Source organism: Topomyia yanbarensis, unplaced genomic scaffold, assembly GCF_030247195.1.
Source record: "Topomyia yanbarensis strain Yona2022 unplaced genomic scaffold, ASM3024719v1 HiC_scaffold_6, whole genome shotgun sequence".
Taxonomy (NCBI): domain Eukaryota; kingdom Metazoa; phylum Arthropoda; class Insecta; order Diptera; family Culicidae; genus Topomyia; species Topomyia yanbarensis.
Window position 1 is genome coordinate 179124 of NW_026683824.1, and position 23117 is coordinate 202240.

Below are 23117 nucleotides of genomic sequence, written 5' to 3' on the forward strand. Positions count from 1 at the left end.
TGTGGTCCTGAAAAGGACCGTTTGTTGCTGTTTCGTTCTGGGGGGTGATGGGCACACACCAAATTTAGGCCCGCTCCCCACGGATCCGGCGAGCCAGTTGGATGTCTTTCGGCATGATGGTCACTCGCTTGGCATGGATAGCGCACAGATTGGTATCCTCGAACAAACCAACCAGGTAAGCCTCGCTGGCTTCTTGAAGGGCCATGACGGCTGAGCTCTGGAAGCGCAGATCGGTTTTGAAGTCCTGCGCGATCTCACGAACCAGACGCTGGAAGGGCAGCTTGCGGATTAGTAGCTCTGTCGACTTCTGATAGCGACGAATTTCTCGCAGCGCGACAGTTCCTGGTCTGTAGCGATGGGGCTTCTTAACGCCACCCGTAGCTGGGGCACTTTTACGGGCAGCCTTCGTTGCCAACTGTTTGCGGGGAGCTTTCCCTCCGGTGGACTTGCGGGCGGTCTGTTTCGTACGGGCCATGGCGCGAAAATTCTGCTCTACTACTGATACCACTGTGATGCTGTTCAAACGACGAATGATGACCAAAACAGACCGACCGATTTTTTTTATAGTCGCGAATAAACACTACTATCGCCTGTCTCGCTCGTGTACGTGCCATGTGCCTTTTCGTTCTGTATACGGTTCGATTCGGCTACTATACTTCCCCCACCATTTCCATTCCGGAGCCAGTGTTGCCAGACTTGATTTTTTCAGCTTTTCATTAGATTTGCAAAAAAAAAAAGATGGGTGGGTAATGTCTAGGACATAACCGGAGTGTCGTGACTACTCGTTTGACTTGTAATTCAAATCGAATGATACTCAATGAAATATGTGGGATTGTTTCAAGTTATTCTTTATAATAATTATGGTGGTTTTGAAAAGAACCTTTATTGTTGGCGTCTGCGTTGATAGGGGATGCGCTGGATTCTAAGCTGGTTGAGACATTCATTCATGAAATGAACAATTTTCTTCCTTTGAAATATCAATGTTAAAATCTCTCGAAACAACCATCGGAATCTTTTTCGTACAAAAATGAACACACTTAGCAAAAACCTAGGAGCGGGTAATGTCCGGGACATAACCGCGATGATCATATTCTTAAAATTCTGCTTGTATCTCTTTCAAATGGCTAAATTTTACGCATTAAGTTCGATTCACCGGGCTCAGCGAAATTTTCCTGGGGATCCCGTTCGTTAGTATATTCAGCAAAACAATTTTATTAACGAGTTCTCCGCATTGAATACAGGTCAATAATTTCATATAATGATTTCAACAAGCAGACAATGTGCATGTATGACAGGTGGGAGTGTTCTGAAGTGTTTTTAGTGGAGGTAACAACATAAAATCATGTATTGGACATTTTACAATGATTCTCCTTAACCCTGCAAAACCACGGGGTTGGCAGCAGAGGGTTAAGTTGTTTGGAAGAGATGACAGTTAATATATGATAACTAAAAATATAAAATTGTTCTATAAATTGCAAAGTTATTGCCGCGTTGACCTGAAAATTTGTCATTTCATTCATAAAGGAACAATCATTGAAATTATGTCAATTTATGCTTTGCAAGATTTGAAATAACTTCGAAGTGTGGTCACGACACCCCTGTTATGTCATATACATCACCAACCCATCTTTTCATCATTCGTTTTGGTGTAGCTTTCGCTTAGTGTCAGAGTTGCGACATTCACTGATTTTCTTGGAAGGATTTGCAAAAACCTTCGAGTTTGTAGATTAGAAAAACATTTTCTCATGATTCACTGGTAAAAGTACAGAATTACCAAGCGCAAACTTAATACTAGTTAATAAAAGAAACTTTCTAATTAAATTCTTTTTCCATTTTACATTCGTCCTAATAAGGACGGTTTGTAGATAGCTATGTTGATACAAGACGGGAATCTTTTAAAACAATTAAAACCTTACCGACGATTGTTTTTACTGCGTACATACATCTTTCCCCTTTCGCAGCTCACTCCGAATGAGTACGCCTCGCATCAAGGTGTTCCTATTTATAGACTTTACAATGCAGATGGAAGGCCGTCCTTTTGTTCGATAAATGAAAATATTTTCATCATTCGTTTTGGTGTAGCTTTCGCTTAGTAGTAGAGTTGCCACATTCTATGATTTTCTTGGAAGGATTTGCAAAAACCTTCGAGTTTGTAGATTAGAAAAACATTTTCTCATGATTCACTGGTAAAAGTACAGAATTACCAAGCGCAAACTTAATACTAGTTAATAAAAGAAACTTTCTAATTAAATTCTTTTTCCATTTTGCCTTCGTCCTGATAAGGACGGTTTGTCTATGTTGATACAAGACGGGAATCTTTTAAAACAATTCAAACCTTGCCGACGATTGTTTTTACTGCGTACATACATCTTTCCCCTTTCGCAGCTCACACCGAATGAGCACAGTTTTCATCATGGTGTTCCTATTTATAGACTTTACAATGCAGATGGAAGGCCGTCCTTTTGTTCGATTAATGAAAATATTTTCATCATTCGTTTTGGTGTAGCTTTCGCTTAGTAGCAGAGTTGCCACATTCACTGATTTTCTTGGAAGGATTTGCAAAAACCTTCGAGTTTGTAGATTAGAAAAACATTTTCTCATGATTCACTGGTAAAAGTACAGAATTACCAAGCGCAAACTTAATACTAGTTAATAAAAGAAACTTTCTAATTAAATTCTATGTTTGTCTATGTTGATACAAGACGGGAATCTTTTAAAACAATTCAAACCTTGCCGACGATTGTTTTTACTGCGTACATACATCTTTCCCCTTTCGCAGCTCACACCGAATGAGCACAGTTTTCATCATGGTGTTCCTATTTATAGACTTTACAATGCAGATGGAAGGCCGTCCTTTTGTTCGATAAATGAAAATATTTTCATCATTCGTTTTGGTGTAGCTTTCGCTTAGTGGCAGAGTTGCCACATTCACTGATTTTCTTGGAAGGATTTGCAAAAACCTTCGGGTTTGTAGATTAGAAAAACATTTTCTTACGATTCACAGGTAAAAGTACAGAATTACCAAGTGCAAACTTAATACTAGTTAATAAAAGAAACTTTCTAATTAAATTCTTTTTCCATTTTGCCTTCGTCCTGATAAGGACGGTTTGTCTATGTTGATACAAGACGGGAATCTTTTAAAACAATTCAAACCTTGCCGAAGATTGTTTTTACTGCGTACATACATCTTTCCCCTTTCGCAGCTCACACCGAATGAGCACAGTTTTCATCATGGTGTTCCTATTTATAGACTTTACAATGCAGATGGAAGGCCGTCCTTTTGTTCGATAAATGAAAATATTTTCATCATTCGTTTTGGTGTAGCTTTCGCTTAGTAGCAGAGTTGCCACATTCACTGATTTTCTTGGAAGGATTTGCAAAAACCTTCGAGTTTGTAGATTAGAAAAACATTTTCTCATGATTCACTGGTAAAAGTACAGAATTACCAAGCGCAAACTTAATACTAGTTAATAAAAGAAACTTTCTAATTAAATTCTTTTTCCATTTTGCCTTCGTCCTGATAAGGACGGTTTGTCTATGTTGATACAAGACGGGAATCTTTTAAAACAATTCAAACCTTGCCGACGATTGTTTTTACTGCGTACATACATCTTTCCCCTTTCGCAGCTCACACCGAATGAGCACAGTTTTCATCATGGTGTTCCTATTTATAGACTTTACAATGCAGATGGAAGGCCGTCCTTTTGTTCGATAAATGAAAATATTTTCATCATTCGTTTTGGTGTAGCTTTCGCTTAGTGGCAGAGTTGCCACATTCACTGATTTTCTTGGAAGGATTTGCAAAAACCTTCGGGTTTGTAGATTAGAAAAACATTTTCTTACGATTCACAGGTAAAAGTACAGAATTACCAAGTGCAAACTTAATACTAGTTAATAAAAGAAACTTTCTAATTAAATTCTTTTTCCATTTTGCCTTCGTCCTGATAAGGACGGTTTGTCTATGTTGATACAAGACGGGAATCTTTTAAAACAATTCAAACCTTGCCGAAGATTGTTTTTACTGCGTACATACATCTTTCCCCTTTCGCAGCTCACACCGAATGAGCACAGTTTTCATCATGGTGTTCCTATTTATAGACTTTACAATGCAGATGGAAGGCCGTCCTTTTGTTCGATAAATGAAAATATTTTCATCATTCGTTTTGGTGTAGCTTTCGCTTAGTAGCAGAGTTGTCACATTCACTGATTTTCTTGGAAGGATTTGCAAAAACCTTCGAGTTTGTAGATTAGAAAAACATTTTCTCATGATTCACTGGTAAAAGTACAGAATTACCAAGCGCAAACTTAATACTAGTTAATAAAAGAAACTTTCTAATTAAATTCTTTTTCCATTTTGCCTTCGTCCTGATAAGGACGGTTTGTCTATGTTGATACAAGACGGGAATCTTTTAAAACAATTCAAACCTTGCCGAAGATTGTTTTTACTGCGTACATCCATACAATCTTTCCCCTTTCGTAGCTCACACCGAATGAGTACGCTTTGCAGCCTTCGATGTTTTGGTAGCATTTTTAGTGGCAGTTACTACCGCCTTTTCAGTGACTGCGTTTCTTAGCCTTTGGCTTTTTGGCCTTCTCACCGCCACCACCGTTTTTCCTCTCTCCGGTGGTAGCCAATTTGATTGGTCGTCCGATGCAGCTTCTCACGACCACGCACGTCTGTTATGCACTGCGTCTTACACACGTCTGGCTTTGAGAAAAGCTGCGACACCCCTATTTATAGGTTTTATCATTAATGTTGATTCTCATTTAAAGTAGTTTTTGAACTATTTAAACAAATTTTATATAGCAAACAACGTATCGGTAGCAAGCGTTGAACGTTTTCCTTCCGATTTATGAAACAAGATTGGCAATCCGTTTAGTAGAAGAAAAGTTATTAAGGTTCAAATTGTACGTAACGCTTTCGCTAATATTCACTACTATCGCTTTCTCGCTCGTTCTCGTGGCGTGCATGAGCCTTTCCTTTCCGCCCGGGTTCTAATGACATAACCGAAACTAATATGCCGGCTTTCCCCCACCAACTGCTCTCGTCAAGCAACCCAATACGAATAATCAAAGGAACAAACATGTAGTGAACCTATATATAAACTTTTCATTATTTTATTGTTTATTTGCTGCACCATTTTGACGGCTCTGTGCGGGATGGGCTGAAAATTTTCACTTTTCCGAGTCGTTTTCGAAAGATTTTTCAAAACACTATTTTTCCGTTGATAATGAATGTCCTACATATTCCAAAATTTAATACAACATTGGTACAAATATTTTCGACAAAATGCCGAAGAAATTGATTAAATCCATTCAGTACAACAAAAGATATAAGCGTTCAAAATCTTACATCATTTTTCTGCCGAAATTTTGAAAAGGGGCCCCTATATTGAAAGGTAAGTCGTTAGTCACGACAAAATATTCCTAAAAAGAAAAACTATGTATGAGCAAAAAAAATCGCCTAGAAATCAATAAAATTCCAACAGTAGAAGAATATCAAACAGAAATAGTTTGTTCATCAGTAACAATTTGTTCCATCATAGATCAGTATCAGATATCGATATTTAAGTACCATAGAAGCCAATATAACGTACCATGTAGACGGATGTATAGAAAATCTTTATAAGTTAAAAAAAAAACCCGTTTGTTTTTCGATTTACTTTTTCTTTCTTTCTTTTTCAGGAGAATCAATTTCCGGGCAATCGTTTTCCAGGGAAAATGCTACCATGTCAGCATTAGTCCGGATAAAGCAGATTTCGGCAATCCCAAGCTACTAAAACAGTGGCAACAGTGAACTTCGTGTTCGCGCTATTTCCCCTTCAAACCAACACATCACGAGTAAGCATATAGATAGCAGCCATGGTAATCTTCCTATGCGGCGGCGACTGAGAATGTGTGTGCATCAGTATAAAAGCGCTACTCAATGGGCCGAATTGCAACATTCGGTATTGGAATCTCGCTGCTGCAGGTGTGCTGCGCTAGCCTACTAAGTTATTACCTACAACAACCAAGAAGATGACTGGCCGTGGCAAAGGGCTCGGCAAGGGAGGCGCTAAGCGGCACCGCAAGGTGCTTCGTGACAATATCCAGGGCATCACCAAACCCGCCATTCGTCGTCTGGCTCGACGTGGAGGAGTGAAGCGAATCTCCGGTTTGATATACGAGGAAACCCGTGGTGTGCTGAAGATTTTTCTGGAAAACGTTATCCGGGACGCTGTGACGTACACTGAACATGCCAAACGGAAGACCGTCACTGCGATGGATGTCGTCTATGCGCTTAAACGCCAGGGACGCACATTGTACGGTTTTGGTGGTTAAGCCCTACCACGACGTTCACGACAACACAAAAGGCCCTTTTCAGGGCCACCAAATGTTTAGAAAAAAGAATTAGTTTGAAATGTATCCTTCATAATTTTCATCCACGTTGCAGGGGCGTACTGTTTAATGTGCGATTTTGATGGATATGCGAGAGACCGTCGTAACACTACAACGCGCTCAGTCGCTGGGTTTCCCTTTTTTCATATATGCATTTCCTTTTTCTTTCTCCTGAGCTTGCGTATCATGGGACAAAACGGCTCGTTTCTCGATAGCAACGAACCGCCGACCGACTCTTTTTTTCGCGCGCGCACGTTTTAGCTTACCACGCTTTCACCTACCTGTCTACCTATGAATTTGCGTACCTTTAATTGGTCTGAATGATAAAAGTAAAGTTGATGGCTGGTGAGTTAGTACTGTATCAATCAGGAAGCAATTACAACACACACACACACACACACACACACACACACACAGGAAGAGAGAGAGAGAGAGAGAGAGAGAGAGAGAGAGAGAGAGAGAGAGAGAGAGAGAGAGAGAGAGAGAGAGAGAGAGAGAGATTGAGCAACCGTAAAAAGATGGGTGGGTAATGTCTAGGACATAACCGGAGTGTCGTGACTACTCGTTTGACTTGTAATTCAAATCGAATGATACTCAATGAAATATGTGGGATTGTTTCAAGTTATTCTTTATAATAATTATGGTGGTTTTGAAAAGAACCTTTATTGTTGGCGTCTGCGTTGATAGGGGATGCGCTGGATTCTAAGCTGGTTGAGACATTCATTCATGAAATGAACAATTTTCTTCCTTTGAAATATCAATGTTAAAATCTCTCGAAACAACCATCGGAATCTTTTTCGTACAAAAATGAACACACTTAGCAAAAACCTAGGAGCGGGTAATGTCCGGGACATAACCGCGATGATCATATTCTTAAAATTCTGCTTGTATCTCTTTCAAATGGCTAAATTTTACGCATTAAGTTCGATTCACCGGGCTCAGCGAAATTTTCCTGGGGATCCCGTTCGTTAGTATATTCAGCAAAACAATTTTATTAACGAGTTCTCCGCATTGAATACAGGTCAATAATTTCATATAATGATTTCAACAAGCAGACAATGTGCATGTATGACAGGTGGGAGTGTTCTGAAGTGTTTTTAGTGGAGGTAACAACATAAAATCATGTATTGGACATTTTACAATGATTCTCCTTAACCCTGCAAAACCACGGGGTTGGCAGCAGAGGGTTAAGTTGTTTGGAAGAGATGACAGTTAATATATGATAACTAAAAATATAAAATTGTTCTATAAATTGCAAAGTTATTGCCGCGTTGACCTGAAAATTTGTCATTTCATTCATAAAGGAACAATCATTGAAATTATGTCAATTTATGCTTTGCAAGATTTGAAATAACTTCGAAGTGTGGTCACGACACCCCTGTTATGTCATATACATCACCAACCCATCTTTTCATCATTCGTTTTGGTGTAGCTTTCGCTTAGTGTCAGAGTTGCGACATTCACTGATTTTCTTGGAAGGATTTGCAAAAACCTTCGAGTTTGTAGATTAGAAAAACATTTTCTCATGATTCACTGGTAAAAGTACAGAATTACCAAGCGCAAACTTAATACTAGTTAATAAAAGAAACTTTCTAATTAAATTCTTTTTCCATTTTACATTCGTCCTAATAAGGACGGTTTGTAGATAGCTATGTTGATACAAGACGGGAATCTTTTAAAACAATTAAAACCTTACCGACGATTGTTTTTACTGCGTACATACATCTTTCCCCTTTCGCAGCTCACTCCGAATGAGTACGCCTCGCATCAAGGTGTTCCTATTTATAGACTTTACAATGCAGATGGAAGGCCGTCCTTTTGTTCGATAAATGAAAATATTTTCATCATTCGTTTTGGTGTAGCTTTCGCTTAGTAGTAGAGTTGCCACATTCTATGATTTTCTTGGAAGGATTTGCAAAAACCTTCGAGTTTGTAGATTAGAAAAACATTTTCTCATGATTCACTGGTAAAAGTACAGAATTACCAAGCGCAAACTTAATACTAGTTAATAAAAGAAACTTTCTAATTAAATTCTTTTTCCATTTTGCCTTCGTCCTGATAAGGACGGTTTGTCTATGTTGATACAAGACGGGAATCTTTTAAAACAATTCAAACCTTGCCGACGATTGTTTTTACTGCGTACATACATCTTTCCCCTTTCGCAGCTCACACCGAATGAGCACAGTTTTCATCATGGTGTTCCTATTTATAGACTTTACAATGCAGATGGAAGGCCGTCCTTTTGTTCGATTAATGAAAATATTTTCATCATTCGTTTTGGTGTAGCTTTCGCTTAGTAGCAGAGTTGCCACATTCACTGATTTTCTTGGAAGGATTTGCAAAAACCTTCGAGTTTGTAGATTAGAAAAACATTTTCTCATGATTCACTGGTAAAAGTACAGAATTACCAAGTGCAAACTTAATACTAGTTAATAAAAGAAACTTTCTAATTAAATTCTTTTTCCATTTTGCCTTCGTCCTGATAAGGACGGTTTGTCTATGTTGATACAAGACGGGAATCTTTTAAAACAATTCAAACCTTGCCGAAGATTGTTTTTACTGCGTACATACATCTTTCCCCTTTCGCAGCTCACACCGAATGAGCACAGTTTTCATCATGGTGTTCCTATTTATAGACTTTACAATGCAGATGGAAGGCCGTCCTTTTGTTCGATAAATGAAAATATTTTCATCATTCGTTTTGGTGTAGCTTTCGCTTAGTAGCAGAGTTGCCACATTCACTGATTTTCTTGGAAGGATTTGCAAAAACCTTCGAGTTTGTAGATTAGAAAAACATTTTCTCATGATTCACTGGTAAAAGTACAGAATTACCAAGCGCAAACTTAATACTAGTTAATAAAAGAAACTTTCTAATTAAATTCTTTTTCCATTTTGCCTTCGTCCTGATAAGGACGGTTTGTCTATGTTGATACAAGACGGGAATCTTTTAAAACAATTCAAACCTTGCCGACGATTGTTTTTACTGCGTACATACATCTTTCCCCTTTCGCAGCTCACACCGAATGAGCACAGTTTTCATCATGGTGTTCCTATTTATAGACTTTACAATGCAGATGGAAGGCCGTCCTTTTGTTCGATAAATGAAAATATTTTCATCATTCGTTTTGGTGTAGCTTTCGCTTAGTGGCAGAGTTGCCACATTCACTGATTTTCTTGGAAGGATTTGCAAAAACCTTCGGGTTTGTAGATTAGAAAAACATTTTCTTACGATTCACAGGTAAAAGTACAGAATTACCAAGTGCAAACTTAATACTAGTTAATAAAAGAAACTTTCTAATTAAATTCTTTTTCCATTTTGCCTTCGTCCTGATAAGGACGGTTTGTCTATGTTGATACAAGACGGGAATCTTTTAAAACAATTCAAACCTTGCCGAAGATTGTTTTTACTGCGTACATACATCTTTCCCCTTTCGCAGCTCACACCGAATGAGCACAGTTTTCATCATGGTGTTCCTATTTATAGACTTTACAATGCAGATGGAAGGCCGTCCTTTTGTTCGATAAATAAAAATATTTTCATCATTCGTTTTGGTGTAGCTTTCGCTTAGTAGCAGAGTTGTCACATTCACTGATTTTCTTGGAAGGATTTGCAAAAACCTTCGAGTTTGTAGATTAGAAAAACATTTTCTCATGATTCACTGGTAAAAGTACAGAATTACCAAGCGCAAACTTAATACTAGTTAATAAAAGAAACTTTCTAATTAAATTCTTTTTCCATTTTGCCTTCGTCCTGATAAGGACGGTTTGTCTATGTTGATACAAGACGGGAATCTTTTAAAACAATTCAAACCTTGCCGAAGATTGTTTTTACTGCGTACATCCATACAATCTTTCCCCTTTCGTAGCTCACACCGAATGAGTACGCTTTGCAGCCTTCGATGTTTTGGTAGCATTTTTAGTGGCAGTTACTACCGCCTTTTCAGTGACTGCGTTTCTTAGCCTTTGGCTTTTTGGCCTTCTCACCGCCACCACCGTTTTTCCTCTCTCCGGTGGTAGCCAATTTGATTGGTCGTCCGATGCAGCTTCTCACGACCACGCACGTCTGTTATGCACTGCGTCTTACACACGTCTGGCTTTGAGAAAAGCTGCGACACCCCTATTTATAGGTTTTATCATTAATGTTGATTCTCATTTAAAGTAGTTTTTGAACTATTTAAACAAATTTTATATAGCAAACAACGTATCGGTAGCAAGCGTTGAACGTTTTCCTTCCGATTTATGAAACAAGATTGGCAATCCGTTTAGTAGAAGAAAAGTTATTAAGGTTCAAATTGTACGTAACGCTTTCGCTAATATTCACTACTATCGCTTTCTCGCTCGTTCTCGTGGCGTGCATGAGCCTTTCCTTTCCGCCCGGGTTCTAATGACATAACCGAAACTAATATGCCGGCTTTCCCCCACCAACTGCTCTCGTCAAGCAACCCAATACGAATAATCAAAGGAACAAACATGTAGTGAACCTATATATAAACTTTTCATTATTTTATTGTTTATTTGCTGCACCATTTTGACGGCTCTGTGCGGGATGGGCTGAAAATTTTCACTTTTCCGAGTCGTTTTCGAAAGATTTTTCAAAACACTATTTTTCCGTTGATAATGAATGTCCTACATATTCCAAAATTTAATACAACATTGGTACAAATATTTTCGACAAAATGCCGAAGAAATTGATTAAATCCATTCAGTACAACAAAAGATATAAGCGTTCAAAATCTTACATCATTTTTCTGCCGAAATTTTGAAAAGGGGCCCCTATATTGAAAGGTAAGTCGTTAGTCACGACAAAAAGTCCAGCTTGTGATCTGTGTCGGGGGACAAGCGTTCCCATCGATGCGTGCGCTGAAGCGCCTGGGTGTGATGGTCGACGCGTGCGGTTTATCAGCTCACAGCCATGTACACAACGATGTAGCGAGTTGATCAGTACATCCTAAATAATAGAATTTTGAGTTAGCCAAAGCAATTCGAAATAACACTGATGATTAGAGCACTAAAATCAAAATCCGCAACTAAAATGTTGGATTTTTTTCGAGGTATTTCTCTCTGTCTGTCTCTGCCGTCGAAACAAGAAAGCATTTCGCGAGCGCGTTGTACGGTTCTACGAGCAACACAAGAATCTCGGCGAAAAGTGCACGGTACAATATTTCAAAGGGGAAAACGTTGCGCCGTCGACTGTTTACAACACCTTTCGACGGTGCAATCTCAATGCCGCTTGCCGGTTGATAAAAAAAATTATTTTGGCTAAATATTTTGTTTTGCACGAAGCAAGTTACTTCCCTCGCAAAAAAAAGCAAAAAAAAAAAAAAACAATCGTTCCCGAATACCCACTCGATCCCATTTGTACCCTAAAAAGCACAACCCGCTTCACAATTTGCTTCAGTGTCGCCCAATCGCAGATTTCTTCGGGATTTCGTTTTGAGAGCCACGAATTGCAAACAAGTTGATTGGTAGAAGATCACGAAATGCATTAGCAAAGTTGACGTAGACGCCGTACTACGCGCCTGTTCCGACATCAAACGGAAGCTTCGCCGAACAGCATCCAATTACGGATCGGTTTGAAATGTTCACTAATTTTTGGCCAACAATGGAGAACGTATCTTCTAATTTCAATCGAATCGTTTGTCTTTTTTTTTGACAGGTTGAGAAAAAAAATCCAAAATTTGTGTTGCCACCCGTTAACTTTTTTTGTTTTAGTAATTTTAATAACGAAAGTTTTCAGCAAAGGACCAGCCGACCGAAACGTTTTCCGCAGGTCGCCAAATTACGAGCACTTCCGCTCGAGCAAATATGTACAAAAATGAAATAATTTTATATAGAGAGAAGTTTTCTTTCGATTGGATAGCACCGAAAAGGTTTTCCAATTGCTAGAAGGTTCAAATTAACCTATTTTCCACAATTCAGTTTGCACGTGCCGCCATAGTCGGATACATGATTTGATAATATTCGGCCATACGCTTAAAACAGAATGTTCAGCGGGTGTTAGTTTGGACGGTGCGGACAGTGCAGTAAATTGAATGCAAACTTCCAGTGTACTTTTCACAAGCAGTAATTCGATTTTGGTTGATTTAAAACAACAGTCCGTAAAATTTTACCGGCACCGATCGAATAGTAACTTCCAACCGTCATCTACGCGTTCCCAAACAGAGCCGATGAATACGATCCTAAACAACAGACACCGGACCCCCGGTTATCATATTCGCAGACTTGCATCATCGTGCATCCATCGACTCGTCGTCTACAACTGTGTGTGTGGAAGAAAACCAAACCAAACGAACGCGCAATGGCTGAAACTGCTATCGACGTTGCTGCTACGGCCCCTGCCGTCGTCGCCTCTCCGCCAGCCGCCAAAGCGCCACCGAAGCAGGCGGCCAAGGCTAGCAAGAGTGACGCCAAGAAACCGAAAAAATCTTCAACCCATCCACCAGTGAGTGAGATGGTTCTGGCTGCCATCCGGACCCTGAAGGAACGGAGCGGATCATCACTGCAGGCGATCAAAAAGTACATCGCCGCCAACTACATGTGTGACGTCGCCAGGCTGGCTCCGTTTATCCGGAAGGCTTTGAAAACGGGTGTCGAGAAGGGAAACATCACCCAGACCAAGGGTACCGGTGCTTCCGGATCGTTTAAGGTGACGGTCGAAGCAAAGAAACCGGCTGGCGATAAGAAACCACCATCGGGTGCAGCGAAAAAACCGAAGAAATCGGCTACTAAATCCGGGGAGAAGAAAAATCCGCCGGCTGGTGGTGGTGAGAAGACCAGCAAGCCAAAGGCGGCGATCCCGGCCGCTAAGAAATCGGCTACGAAGAAAGCGAAAGCTGCTGCCCCTGCAAAGGCGGTAACGGCTGCCACTAAACAGAAAGCCACCAAACCATCGAAGGCTGCAGCGAACAAGCCGAGGGCACCTAAGCCAAAGAAGGCCGCCACCGCCCCGAAGAAGGTCACCGCCGGCAAGAAGTAAATTCCCGACAACGTGCGCGTCCCCCCAAAACAACAGTCCTTTTCAGGACTAACAAAATTGTAAAGAATTGATTGATGCTTATTTTCCGTTAATGCTCCGTTCCCCCCATGAGTTTTCTAGCTTGAGCAGCAGCGCGCGCACACACCCGCATTCAACTGGCTGCCGATTGGCAAGATAAATCAGTCGTCGTTAGTTTGATTAAACAAATCACTATAGTAAATAGGCGCGGTTTCTTGCTCAGATAAACGTACGTACGTACAGGTAAATTAATAGTAGGCCGTGGTTTTCTGTTGCCTTAACAAACAAACAAACAAACAGAGCAAGTATAATATTACTCTGATTAGCAAACAACGCGCTTATTTTGGCTATAATAAAACAGAGAAAAATTGGCTGGCACAATAAACAAACGAACGAACGATAATTACCGATTTTTTAGCCTAAATTGACGAACGTATTGTATTGTTCAACTTTGCGATTATGAATTGTGTTGGGTATTTAATTATTAACGTTCAACGCAGATCAGAAGTTTGAAGGCTGGGAAGTGCATTGTATTAACAAGTATGATCCAGAAATGTGTTCTTTTTGCGGCAGAATTTTCATACGCAGGGGCTGTTTTAGACTGACTGAGTAGAATATAGACGATAAAGGGGTAGAAAAAAGACCGTTTTCCGTCTTAACAAAAACAATCAACTAGCGGTAAGGGGAAAGACTACTTCCACAAACTACAGCAATTGATTTGGTGATGATTTGAAAAATGGACAGAGAAACAAAAATGACAACGACGTTTTTGCTCTAATGAAACAAACAAACAAACAAACAACAACAACTAATGTTTATATAAACTATGTGTACACATTTCAATTCAACTCTTTACCAGAACGTGTTTTGGTGGCCCTGAAAAGGGCCGATGACGATGGGGTGGTGGTGTGTGACATCCGGCGGCGGGGCGGGCGACACGTTTACTTCGAGCTGGTATACTTGGTAACGGCCTTGGTACCTTCCGATACGGCATGTTTCGCCAGCTCTCCCGGTAACAGCAAACGAACGGCGGTCTGTACCTCGCGGGAGGTGATCGTCGACCGTCGGTTGTAATGGGCCAGACGAGATGCTTCGTTAGCAATACGCTCGAAGATGTCGTTCACGAAGCTATTCATGATGCTCATCGCCTTCGACGAGACACCGGTGTCCGGATGGACCTGCTTCAGCACCTTGTAGATGTAGATAGCGTAGCTTTCCTTGCGCCGTTGCTTTCGCTTCTTCTTCTCTCCTCCTCCTGCTTTTGTGGCGATGTTCTTCTGTGCCTTGCCACCGCCGCCGCCGGATTTTTTCACAGCCTTTCCGCTGGCTTTCGGTGCCATAGTAACGACGTGGTTGTGCTGCTGTTAACGCTCTCGATGCGAACTGCGCTGACTGATTGGTAGCAAAAATCACTACATATCGCTTATATACGATCGTGTAGCGAGACGAAGGTTCGTCCTTTTTTGTGTTTAGCGCGTTTCGTTCGTTCGCTACTCCGCCCCTTTGGCGAACGATGTGCAATGAAGCGAATGCATAACAAGGGGTGCTGTGTGCGCGAGTGGCATCAGTGTTACTCGTATTGTCTACGTGACTACACACGAACGCGCACAGCGATAAACCTACAACAATGTCTGCACGCGGTAAAGGAGGAAAAGTGAAGGGAAAGCCAAAATCCCGCTCAGTTCGTGCCGGTCTCCAGTTCCCTGTTGGCCGAATTCACCGTCTGCTGAGGAAGGGAAATTATGCTGAACGTGTCGGTGCCGGAGCACCCGTCTACTTGGCAGCTGTGATGGAATATCTTGCCGCCGAAGTACTGGAGCTGGCAGGAAACGCTGCTCGCGATAACAAAAAGACCAGAATCATCCCCCGTCATCTGCAGCTGGCCATTCGAAATGACGAAGAGCTGAACAAACTGCTCTCCGGTGTGACCATTGCTCAGGGTGGCGTGTTGCCTAACATACAGGCCGCACTGCTGCCGAAGAAGACTGAAAAGAGGGCCTCCGCAGCAACTTAAATCCCGCTCCTTTCTAGCCGTAAAAACCGCCCTTTTCAGGGCGACTATTTTCTTCTGATAAAAAGAGTTAATTTGATTTTCACTCCGATAATCATCAACGTACATTTCTGTGAGCATTGCACAAGTTTTTTTTTTTTGCAATGCTCGTCAGACGCTTAATAATAGTTTCCCTCATATCATGGCATTGACGATTTCACCCAATCTCTCAAAAGTTCACTCATCGATTTGGTGCTAAATCACAAATCGGCCGCGCAAGATTTCCCTCAATGGGTCTTGTTTTTCACACGCTACTACTGTCGATCGGTACGAGGTGGTGCTGCTGGCAAAAAATCCCCCATCGGCGTGCTGTCTAACAAACACACACAGCCACCCGCCTGAGCATTTTTGGAGGGAAACGGAAAATTTCTGCTAATAATTCTTAGTAAAATATGATTGGTTGTGGTCCTGAAAAGGACCGTTTGTTGCTGTTTCGTTCTGGGGGGTGATGGGCACACACCAAATTTAGGCCCGCTCCCCACGGATCCGGCGAGCCAGTTGGATGTCTTTCGGCATGATGGTCACTCGCTTGGCATGGATAGCGCACAGATTGGTATCCTCGAACAAACCAACCAGGTAAGCCTCGCTGGCTTCTTGAAGGGCCATGACGGCTGAGCTCTGGAAGCGCAGATCGGTTTTGAAGTCCTGCGCGATCTCACGAACCAGACGCTGGAAGGGCAGCTTGCGGATTAGTAGCTCTGTCGACTTCTGATAGCGACGAATTTCTCGCAGCGCGACAGTTCCTGGTCTGTAGCGATGGGGCTTCTTAACGCCACCCGTAGCTGGGGCACTTTTACGGGCAGCCTTCGTTGCCAACTGTTTGCGGGGAGCTTTCCCTCCGGTGGACTTGCGGGCGGTCTGTTTCGTACGGGCCATGGCGCGAAAATTCTGCTCTACTACTGATACCACTGTGATGCTGTTCAAACGACGAATGATGACCAAAACAGACCGACCGATTTTTTTTATAGTCGCGAATAAACACTACTATCGCCTGTCTCGCTCGTGTACGTGCCATGTGCCTTTTCGTTCTGTATACGGTTCGATTCGGCTACTATACTTCCCCCACCATTTCCATTCCGGAGCCAGTGTTGCCAGACTTGATTTTTTCAGCTTTTCATTAGATTTGCAAAAAAATATTCCTAAAAAGAAAAACTATGTATGAGCAAAAAAAATCGCCTAGAAATCAATAAAATTCCAACAGTAGAAGAATATCAAACAGAAATAGTTTGTTCATCAGTAACAATTTGTTCCATCATAGATCAGTATCAGATATCGATATTTAAGTACCATAGAAGCCAATATAACGTACCATGTAGACGGATGTATAGAAAATCTTTATAAGTTAAAAAAAAAAACCCGTTTGTTTTTCGATTTACTTTTTCTTTCTTTCTTTTTCAGGAGAATCAATTTCCGGGCAATCGTTTTCCAGGGAAAATGCTACCATGTCAGCATTAGTCCGGATAAAGCAGATTTCGGCAATCCCAAGCTACTAAAACAGTGGCAACAGTGAACTTCGTGTTCGCGCTATTTCCCCTTCAAACCAACACATCACGAGTAAGCATATAGATAGCAGCCATGGTAATCTTCCTATGCGGCGGCGACTGAGAATGTGTGTGCATCAGTATAAAAGCGCTACTCAATGGGCCGAATTGCAACATTCGGTATTGGAATCTCGCTGCTGCAGGTGTGCTGCGCTAGCCTACTAAGTTATTACCTACAACAACCAAGAAGATGACTGGCCGTGGCAAAGGAGGCAAAGGGCTCGGCAAGGGAGGCGCTAAGCGGCACCGCAAGGTGCTTCGTGACAATATCCAGGGCATCACCAAACCCGCCATTCGTCGTCTGGCTCGACGTGGAGGAGTGAAGCGAATCTCCGGTTTGATATACGAGGAAACCCGTGGTGTGCTGAAGATTTTTCTGGAAAACGTTATCCGGGACGCTGTGACGTACACTGAACATGCCAAACGGAAGACCGTCACTGCGATGGATGTCGTCTATGCGCTTAAACGCCAGGGACGCACATTGTACGGTTTTGGTGGTTAAGCCCTACCACGACGTTCACGACAACACAAAAGGCCCTTTTCAGGGCCACCAAATGTTTAGAAAAAAGAATTAGTTTGAAATGTATCCTTCATAATTTTCATCCACGTTGCAGGGGCGTACTGTTTAATGTGCGATTTTGATGGATATGCGAGAGACCGTCGTAACACTACAACGCGCTCAGTCGCTGGGTTTCCCTTTTTTCATATATGCATTTCCTTTTTCTTTCTCCTGAGCTTGCGTATCATGGGACAAAACGGCTCGTTTCTCGATAGCAACGAACCGCCGACCGACTCTTTTTTTCGCGCGCGCACGTTTTAGCTTACCACGCTTTCACCTACCTGTCTACCTATGAATTTGCGTACCTTTAATTGGTCTGAATGATAAAAGTAAAGTTGATGGCTGGTGAGTTAGTACTGTATCAATCAGGAAGCAATTACAACACACACACACACACACACACACAGGAAGAGAGAGAGAGAGAGAGAGAGAGAGAGAGAGAGAGAGAGAGAGAGAGAGAGAGAGAGAGAGATTGAGCAACCGTAAAAAAGTCCAGCTTGTGATCTGTGTCGGGGGACAAGCGTTCCCATCGATGCGTGCGCTGAAGCGCCTGGGTGTGATGGTCGACGCGTGCGGTTTATCAGCTCACAGCCATGTACACAACGATGTAGCGAGTTGATCAGTACATCCTAAATAATAGAATTTTGAGTTAGCCAAAGCAATTCGAAATAACACTGATGATTAGAGCACTAAAATCAAAATCCGCAACTAAAATGTTGGATTTTTTTCGAGGTATTTCTCTCTGTCTGTCTCTGCCGTCGAAACAAGAAAGCATTTCGCGAGCGCGTTGTACGGTTCTACGAGCAACACAAGAATCTCGGCGAAAAGTGCACGGTACAATATTTCAAAGGGGAAAACGTTGCGCCGTCGACTGTTTACAACACCTTTCGACGGTGCAATCTCAATGCCGCTTGCCGGTTGATAAAAAAAATTATTTTGGCTAAATATTTTGTTTTGCACGAAGCAAGTTACTTCCCTCGCAAAAAAAAGCAAAAAAAAAAAAAAAAACAATCGTTCCCGAATACCCACTCGATCCCATTTGTACCCTAAAAAAAAGATGGGTGGGTAATGTCTAGGACATAACCGGAGTGTCGTGACTACTCGTTTGACTTGTAATTCAAATCGAATGATACTCAATGAAATATGTGGGAATGTTTCAAGTTATTCTTTATAATAATTATGGTGGTTCTGAAAAGAACCTTTGTTGTTGGCGTCTGCGTTGATCGGGGATGCGCTGGATTCTAAGCTCGTTGAGACATTCATTCATGAAATGAACAAATTTCATATTTTCTTGCTTTGAACTATCAATGTTAAAATCTCTCGAAACAACCATCGGAATCTTTTCCGTACAGAAATGAACACGCTTAGCGAAAAACTAGGGGCGGGTAATGTCCGGGACATAACCGCGATGCTCATATTCTTAAAATTCTGCTTGTATCTCCTTCAAATGGCTAAATTTTGCGCATTAAGTTCGATTCACCGGGCTCAGCGAAATTTTCCTGGGGATCCCGTTCGTTAGTATATTCAGCAAAACAATTTTATTACCGAGTTCTCCGCGTTGAATACAGGTCAATAATTTCATATAATGATTTCAACATGCAGACAATGTACATGTATGACAGGTGGGAGTGTTCTGAAGTGGTTTTAGTGGAGGTAACAACATAAAATCATGTATTGGACATTTTACAATGATTCTCCTTAACCCTGCAAAACCACGTGGTTGGCAGCAGAGGGTTAAGTTGTTTGGAAGAGATGACAGTTAATATATGATAACTAAAAATATAAAATTGTTCTATAAATTGCAAAGTTATTGCCGCGTTGACCTGAAAATTTGTTATTTCATTCATAAAGGAACAATCATTGAAATTATGTCAATTTATGCTTTGCAAGATTTGAAATAACTTCGAAGTGTGGTCACGACACCCCTGTTATGTCATATACATTACCAACCCATCTCTTTCCATTTTGCCTTTGTCCTAATAAGGACGGTTTGTGGATAACTATGTTGATACAAGACGGGAATCTTTTAAAACAATTCAAACCTTGCAGACGATTGTTTTTACTGCGTACATCCATACGATCTTTCCCCTTTCGCAGCTCACGCCGAATGAGCACACTTTTCATCAAGCTGTTCCTATTTATTGACTTTACAATGCAGATGGAAGGACGTCCTTTTGTTCGATAAATGAAAATATTTTCATCATTCGTTTTGGTGTAGCTTTCGCTTAGTGGCAGAGTTGCCACATTCACTGATTTTCTTGGAAGGATTTGCAAAAACCTTCGGGTTTGTAGATTGGAAAAACATTTTCTTATGATTCACTGGTAAAAGTACAGAATTACCAAGTGCAAACTTAATACTAGTTAATAAAAGAAACTTTCTAATTAAATTCTTTTTCCATTTTGCCTTCGTCCTAATAAGGACGGTTTGTGGATAACTATGTTGATACAAGACGGGAATCTTTTAAAACAATTCAAACCTTGCCGACGATTGTTTTTACTGCGTACTTCCGTACGATCTTTCCCCTTTCGCAGCTCACACCGAATGAGCACGGTTTTCATCATGGTGTTCCTATTTATTGACTTTACAATGCAGATGGAAGGACGTCCTTTTGTTCGATAAATGAAAATATTTTCATCATTCGTTTTGGTGTAGCTTTCGCTTAGTGGTAGAGTTGCCACATTCACTGATTTTTTTGGAAGGATTTGCAAAAACCTTCGGGTTTGTAGATAAGAAAAACATTTTCTGATTCACTGGTAAAAGTACAGAATTACCAAGCGCAAACTTAATACTAGTTAATAAAAGAAACTTTCTAATTAAATTCTTTTTCCATTTTGCCTTCGTCCTAATAAGGACGGTTTGTTGATAACTATGTTGATACAAGACGGGAATCTTTTAAAACAATTCAAACCTTGCCGACGATTGTTTTTACTGCGTACATCCGTACGATCTTTCCCCTTTCGCAGCTCACACCGAATGAGCACGGTTTTCATCATGGTGTTCCTATTTATTGGCTTTACAATGCAGATGGAAGGACGTCCTTTTGTTCGATAAATGAAAATATTTTCATCATTCGTTTTGGTGTAGCTTTCGCTTAGTGGCAGAGTTGCCACATTCACTGATTTTCTTGGAAGGATTTGCAAAAACCTTCGGGTTTGTAGATTGGAAAAACATTTTCTTATGATTCACTGGTAAAAGTACAGAATTACCAAGTGCAAACTTAATACTAGTTAATAAAAGAAACTTTCTAATTAAATTCTTTTTCCATTTTGCCTTCGTCCTAATAAGGACGGTTTGTGGATAACTATGTTGATACAAGACGGGAATCTTTTAAAACAATTCAAACCTTGCCGACGATTGTTTTTACTGCGTACATCCGTACGATCTTTCCCCTTTCGCAGCTCACACCGAATGAGCACGGTTTTCATCATGGTGTTCCTATTTATTGACTTTACAATGCAGATGGAAGGACGTCCTTTTGTTCGATAAATGAAAATATTTTCATCATTCGTTTTGGTGTAGCTTTCGCTTAGTGGTAGAGTTGCCACATTCACTGATTTTTTTGGAAGGATTTGCAAAAACCTTCGGGTTTGTAGATAAGAAAAACATTTTCTGATTCACTGGTAAAAGTACAGAATTACCAAGCGCAAACTTAATACTAGTTAATAAAAGAAACTTTCTAATTAAATTCTTTTTCCATTTTGCCTTCGTCCTAATAAGGACGGTTTGTTGATAACTATGTTGATACAAGACGGGAATCTTTTAAAACAATTCAAACCTTGCCGACGATTGTTTTTACTGCGTACATCCGTACGATCTTTCCCCTTTCGCAGCTCACACCGAATGAGCACGGTTTTCATCATGGTGTTCCTATTTATTGGCTTTACAATGCAGATGGAAGGACGTCCTTTTGTTCGATAAATGAAAATATTTTCATCATTCGTTTTGGTGTAGCTTTCGCTTAGTGGCAGAGTTGCCACATTCACTGATTTTTTCAGAAGGATTTGCAAAAACCTTCGGGTTTGTAGATAAGAAAAACATTTTCTGATTCACTGGTAAAAGTACAGAATTACCAAGTGCAAACTTAATACTAGTTAATAAAAGAAACTTTCTAATTAAATTCTTTTTCCATTTTGCCTTCGTCCTAATAAGGACGGTTTGTTGATAACTATGTTGATACAAGACGGGAATCTTTTAAAACAATTCAAACCTTGCCGACGATTGTTTTTACTGCGTACATCCGTACGATCTTTCCCCTTTCGCAGCTCACACCGAATGAGCACGGTTTTCATCATGGTGTTCCTATTTATTGACTTTACAATGCAGATGGAAGGACGTCCTTTTGTTCGATAAATGAAAATATTTTCATCATTCGTTTTGGTGTAGCTTTCGCTTAGTGGTAGAGTTGCCACATTCACTGATTTTTTTGGAAGGATTTGCAAAAACCTTCGGGTTTGTAGATAAGAAAAACATTTTCTGATTCACTGGTAAAAGTACAGAATTACCAAGCGCAAACTTAATACTAGTTAATAAAAGAAACTTTCTAATTAAATTCTTTTTTCATTTTGCCTTCGTCCTAATAAGGACGGTTTGTTGATAACTATGTTGATACAAGACGGGAATCTTTTAAAACAATTCAAACCTTGCCGACGATTGTTTTTACTGCGTACATCCGTACGATCTTTCCCCTTTCGCAGCTCACACCGAATGAGCACGGTTTTCATCATGGTGTTCCTATTTATTGGCTTTACAATGCAGATGGAAGGACGTCCTTTTGTTCGATAAATGAAAATATTTTCATCATTCGTTTTGGTGTAGCTTTCGCTTAGTGGCAGAGTTGGCACATTCACTGATTTTCTTGGAAGGATTTGCAAAAACCTTCGGGTTTGTAAATTAGAAAAACATTTTCTTATGATTCACTGGTAAAAGTACAGAATTACCAAGCGCAAGCTTAATACCAGTTAATAAAAGAAACTTTCTAATTAAATTCTTTTTCCATTTTGTATTCGTCCTAATAAGGACGGTTTGTAGATAACTATGTTGATACAAGACGGGAATCTTTTAAAACAATTCAAACCTTGCCGACGATTGTTTTTACTGCGTACATCCGTACGATCTTTCCCCTTTCGCAGCTCACACCGAATGAGTACGCTTTGCAGCCTTCGATGTTTTGGTGGCATTTTTAGTGGCAGTTACTACCGCCTTTTCAGTGACTGCGTTTCTTAGCCTTTGGCTTTTTGGACTTCTCACCGCCACCACCTCCACCAACGTTTTTCTTCTTCTCTCCGATGGTAGCTGATTTGATTGGTCGTCCGATGCAGCTTCTCACGACCACGCACGTCTGTTATGCACTGCGTCTTACACACGTCTGGCTTAGAGAAAAGCTGCGACACCCCTATTTATAGGTTTTATCATTAATGTTGATTTCATTTAAAGTAGTTTTCGAACTATTTAAACAAATTTTATATAGCAAAGAACGCATCGGTAGCAAGCATTGAACGTTTTCCTTCCGATTTATGAAACAAGATTGGCAATCCGTTTTGTAGAAGAAAAGTTATTAAGGTTCAAAATGTACGTAACGCTTTCGCTAATATGCA

General features: G+C 40.6%; 2 protein-coding genes across 2 annotated transcripts; one reads left to right on the plus strand and one right to left on the minus strand.

Annotated features, from left to right (window-relative positions):
* Positions 1–64: 64 nt before the first annotated feature.
* Positions 65–16310, minus strand: LOC131695916 (uncharacterized). The gene is made up of 3 exons (XM_058984448.1): positions 15894–16310; positions 14318–14562; positions 65–515 (listed from the first exon to the last, which is right to left on the minus strand). The coding sequence occupies exons 1-3, from the start codon at positions 16296–16298 to the stop codon at positions 65–67; spliced, it is 1101 nt and encodes a 366-aa protein (XP_058840431.1). The 5' UTR covers positions 16299–16310.
* An 843-nt stretch (positions 16311–17153) lies between these two features.
* LOC131695887 (histone H4-like) lies at positions 17154–17465 on the plus strand. The gene has a single exon (XM_058984421.1). The coding sequence runs from the start codon at positions 17154–17156 to the stop codon at positions 17463–17465; it is 312 nt and encodes a 103-aa protein (XP_058840404.1).
* The last annotated feature ends 5652 nt before the right edge of the window (positions 17466–23117 follow it).

Excerpts from the sequence above, each read along its gene's own strand:
- LOC131695916 (XM_058984448.1), bottom strand. The coding sequence starts at position 16,298 with ATGGCCCGTACGAAACAGACCGCCCGCAAGTCCACCGGAGGGAAAGCT. Across the intron at positions 14,563-15,893 it reads GCCGGATCCGTGGGGAGCGG|GTGCTGAAGCAGGTCCATCC; the intron begins GCCTAAATTTGG and ends TACATCTACAAG. Across the intron at positions 516-14,317 it reads ACCAAGTATACCAGCTCGAA|CATCACAGTGGTATCAGTAG; the intron begins GTAAACGTGTCG and ends TCGTTTGAACAG.
- LOC131695887 (XM_058984421.1), top strand. The coding sequence starts at position 17,154 with ATGACTGGCCGTGGCAAAGGAGGCAAAGGGCTCGGCAAGGGAGGCGCT.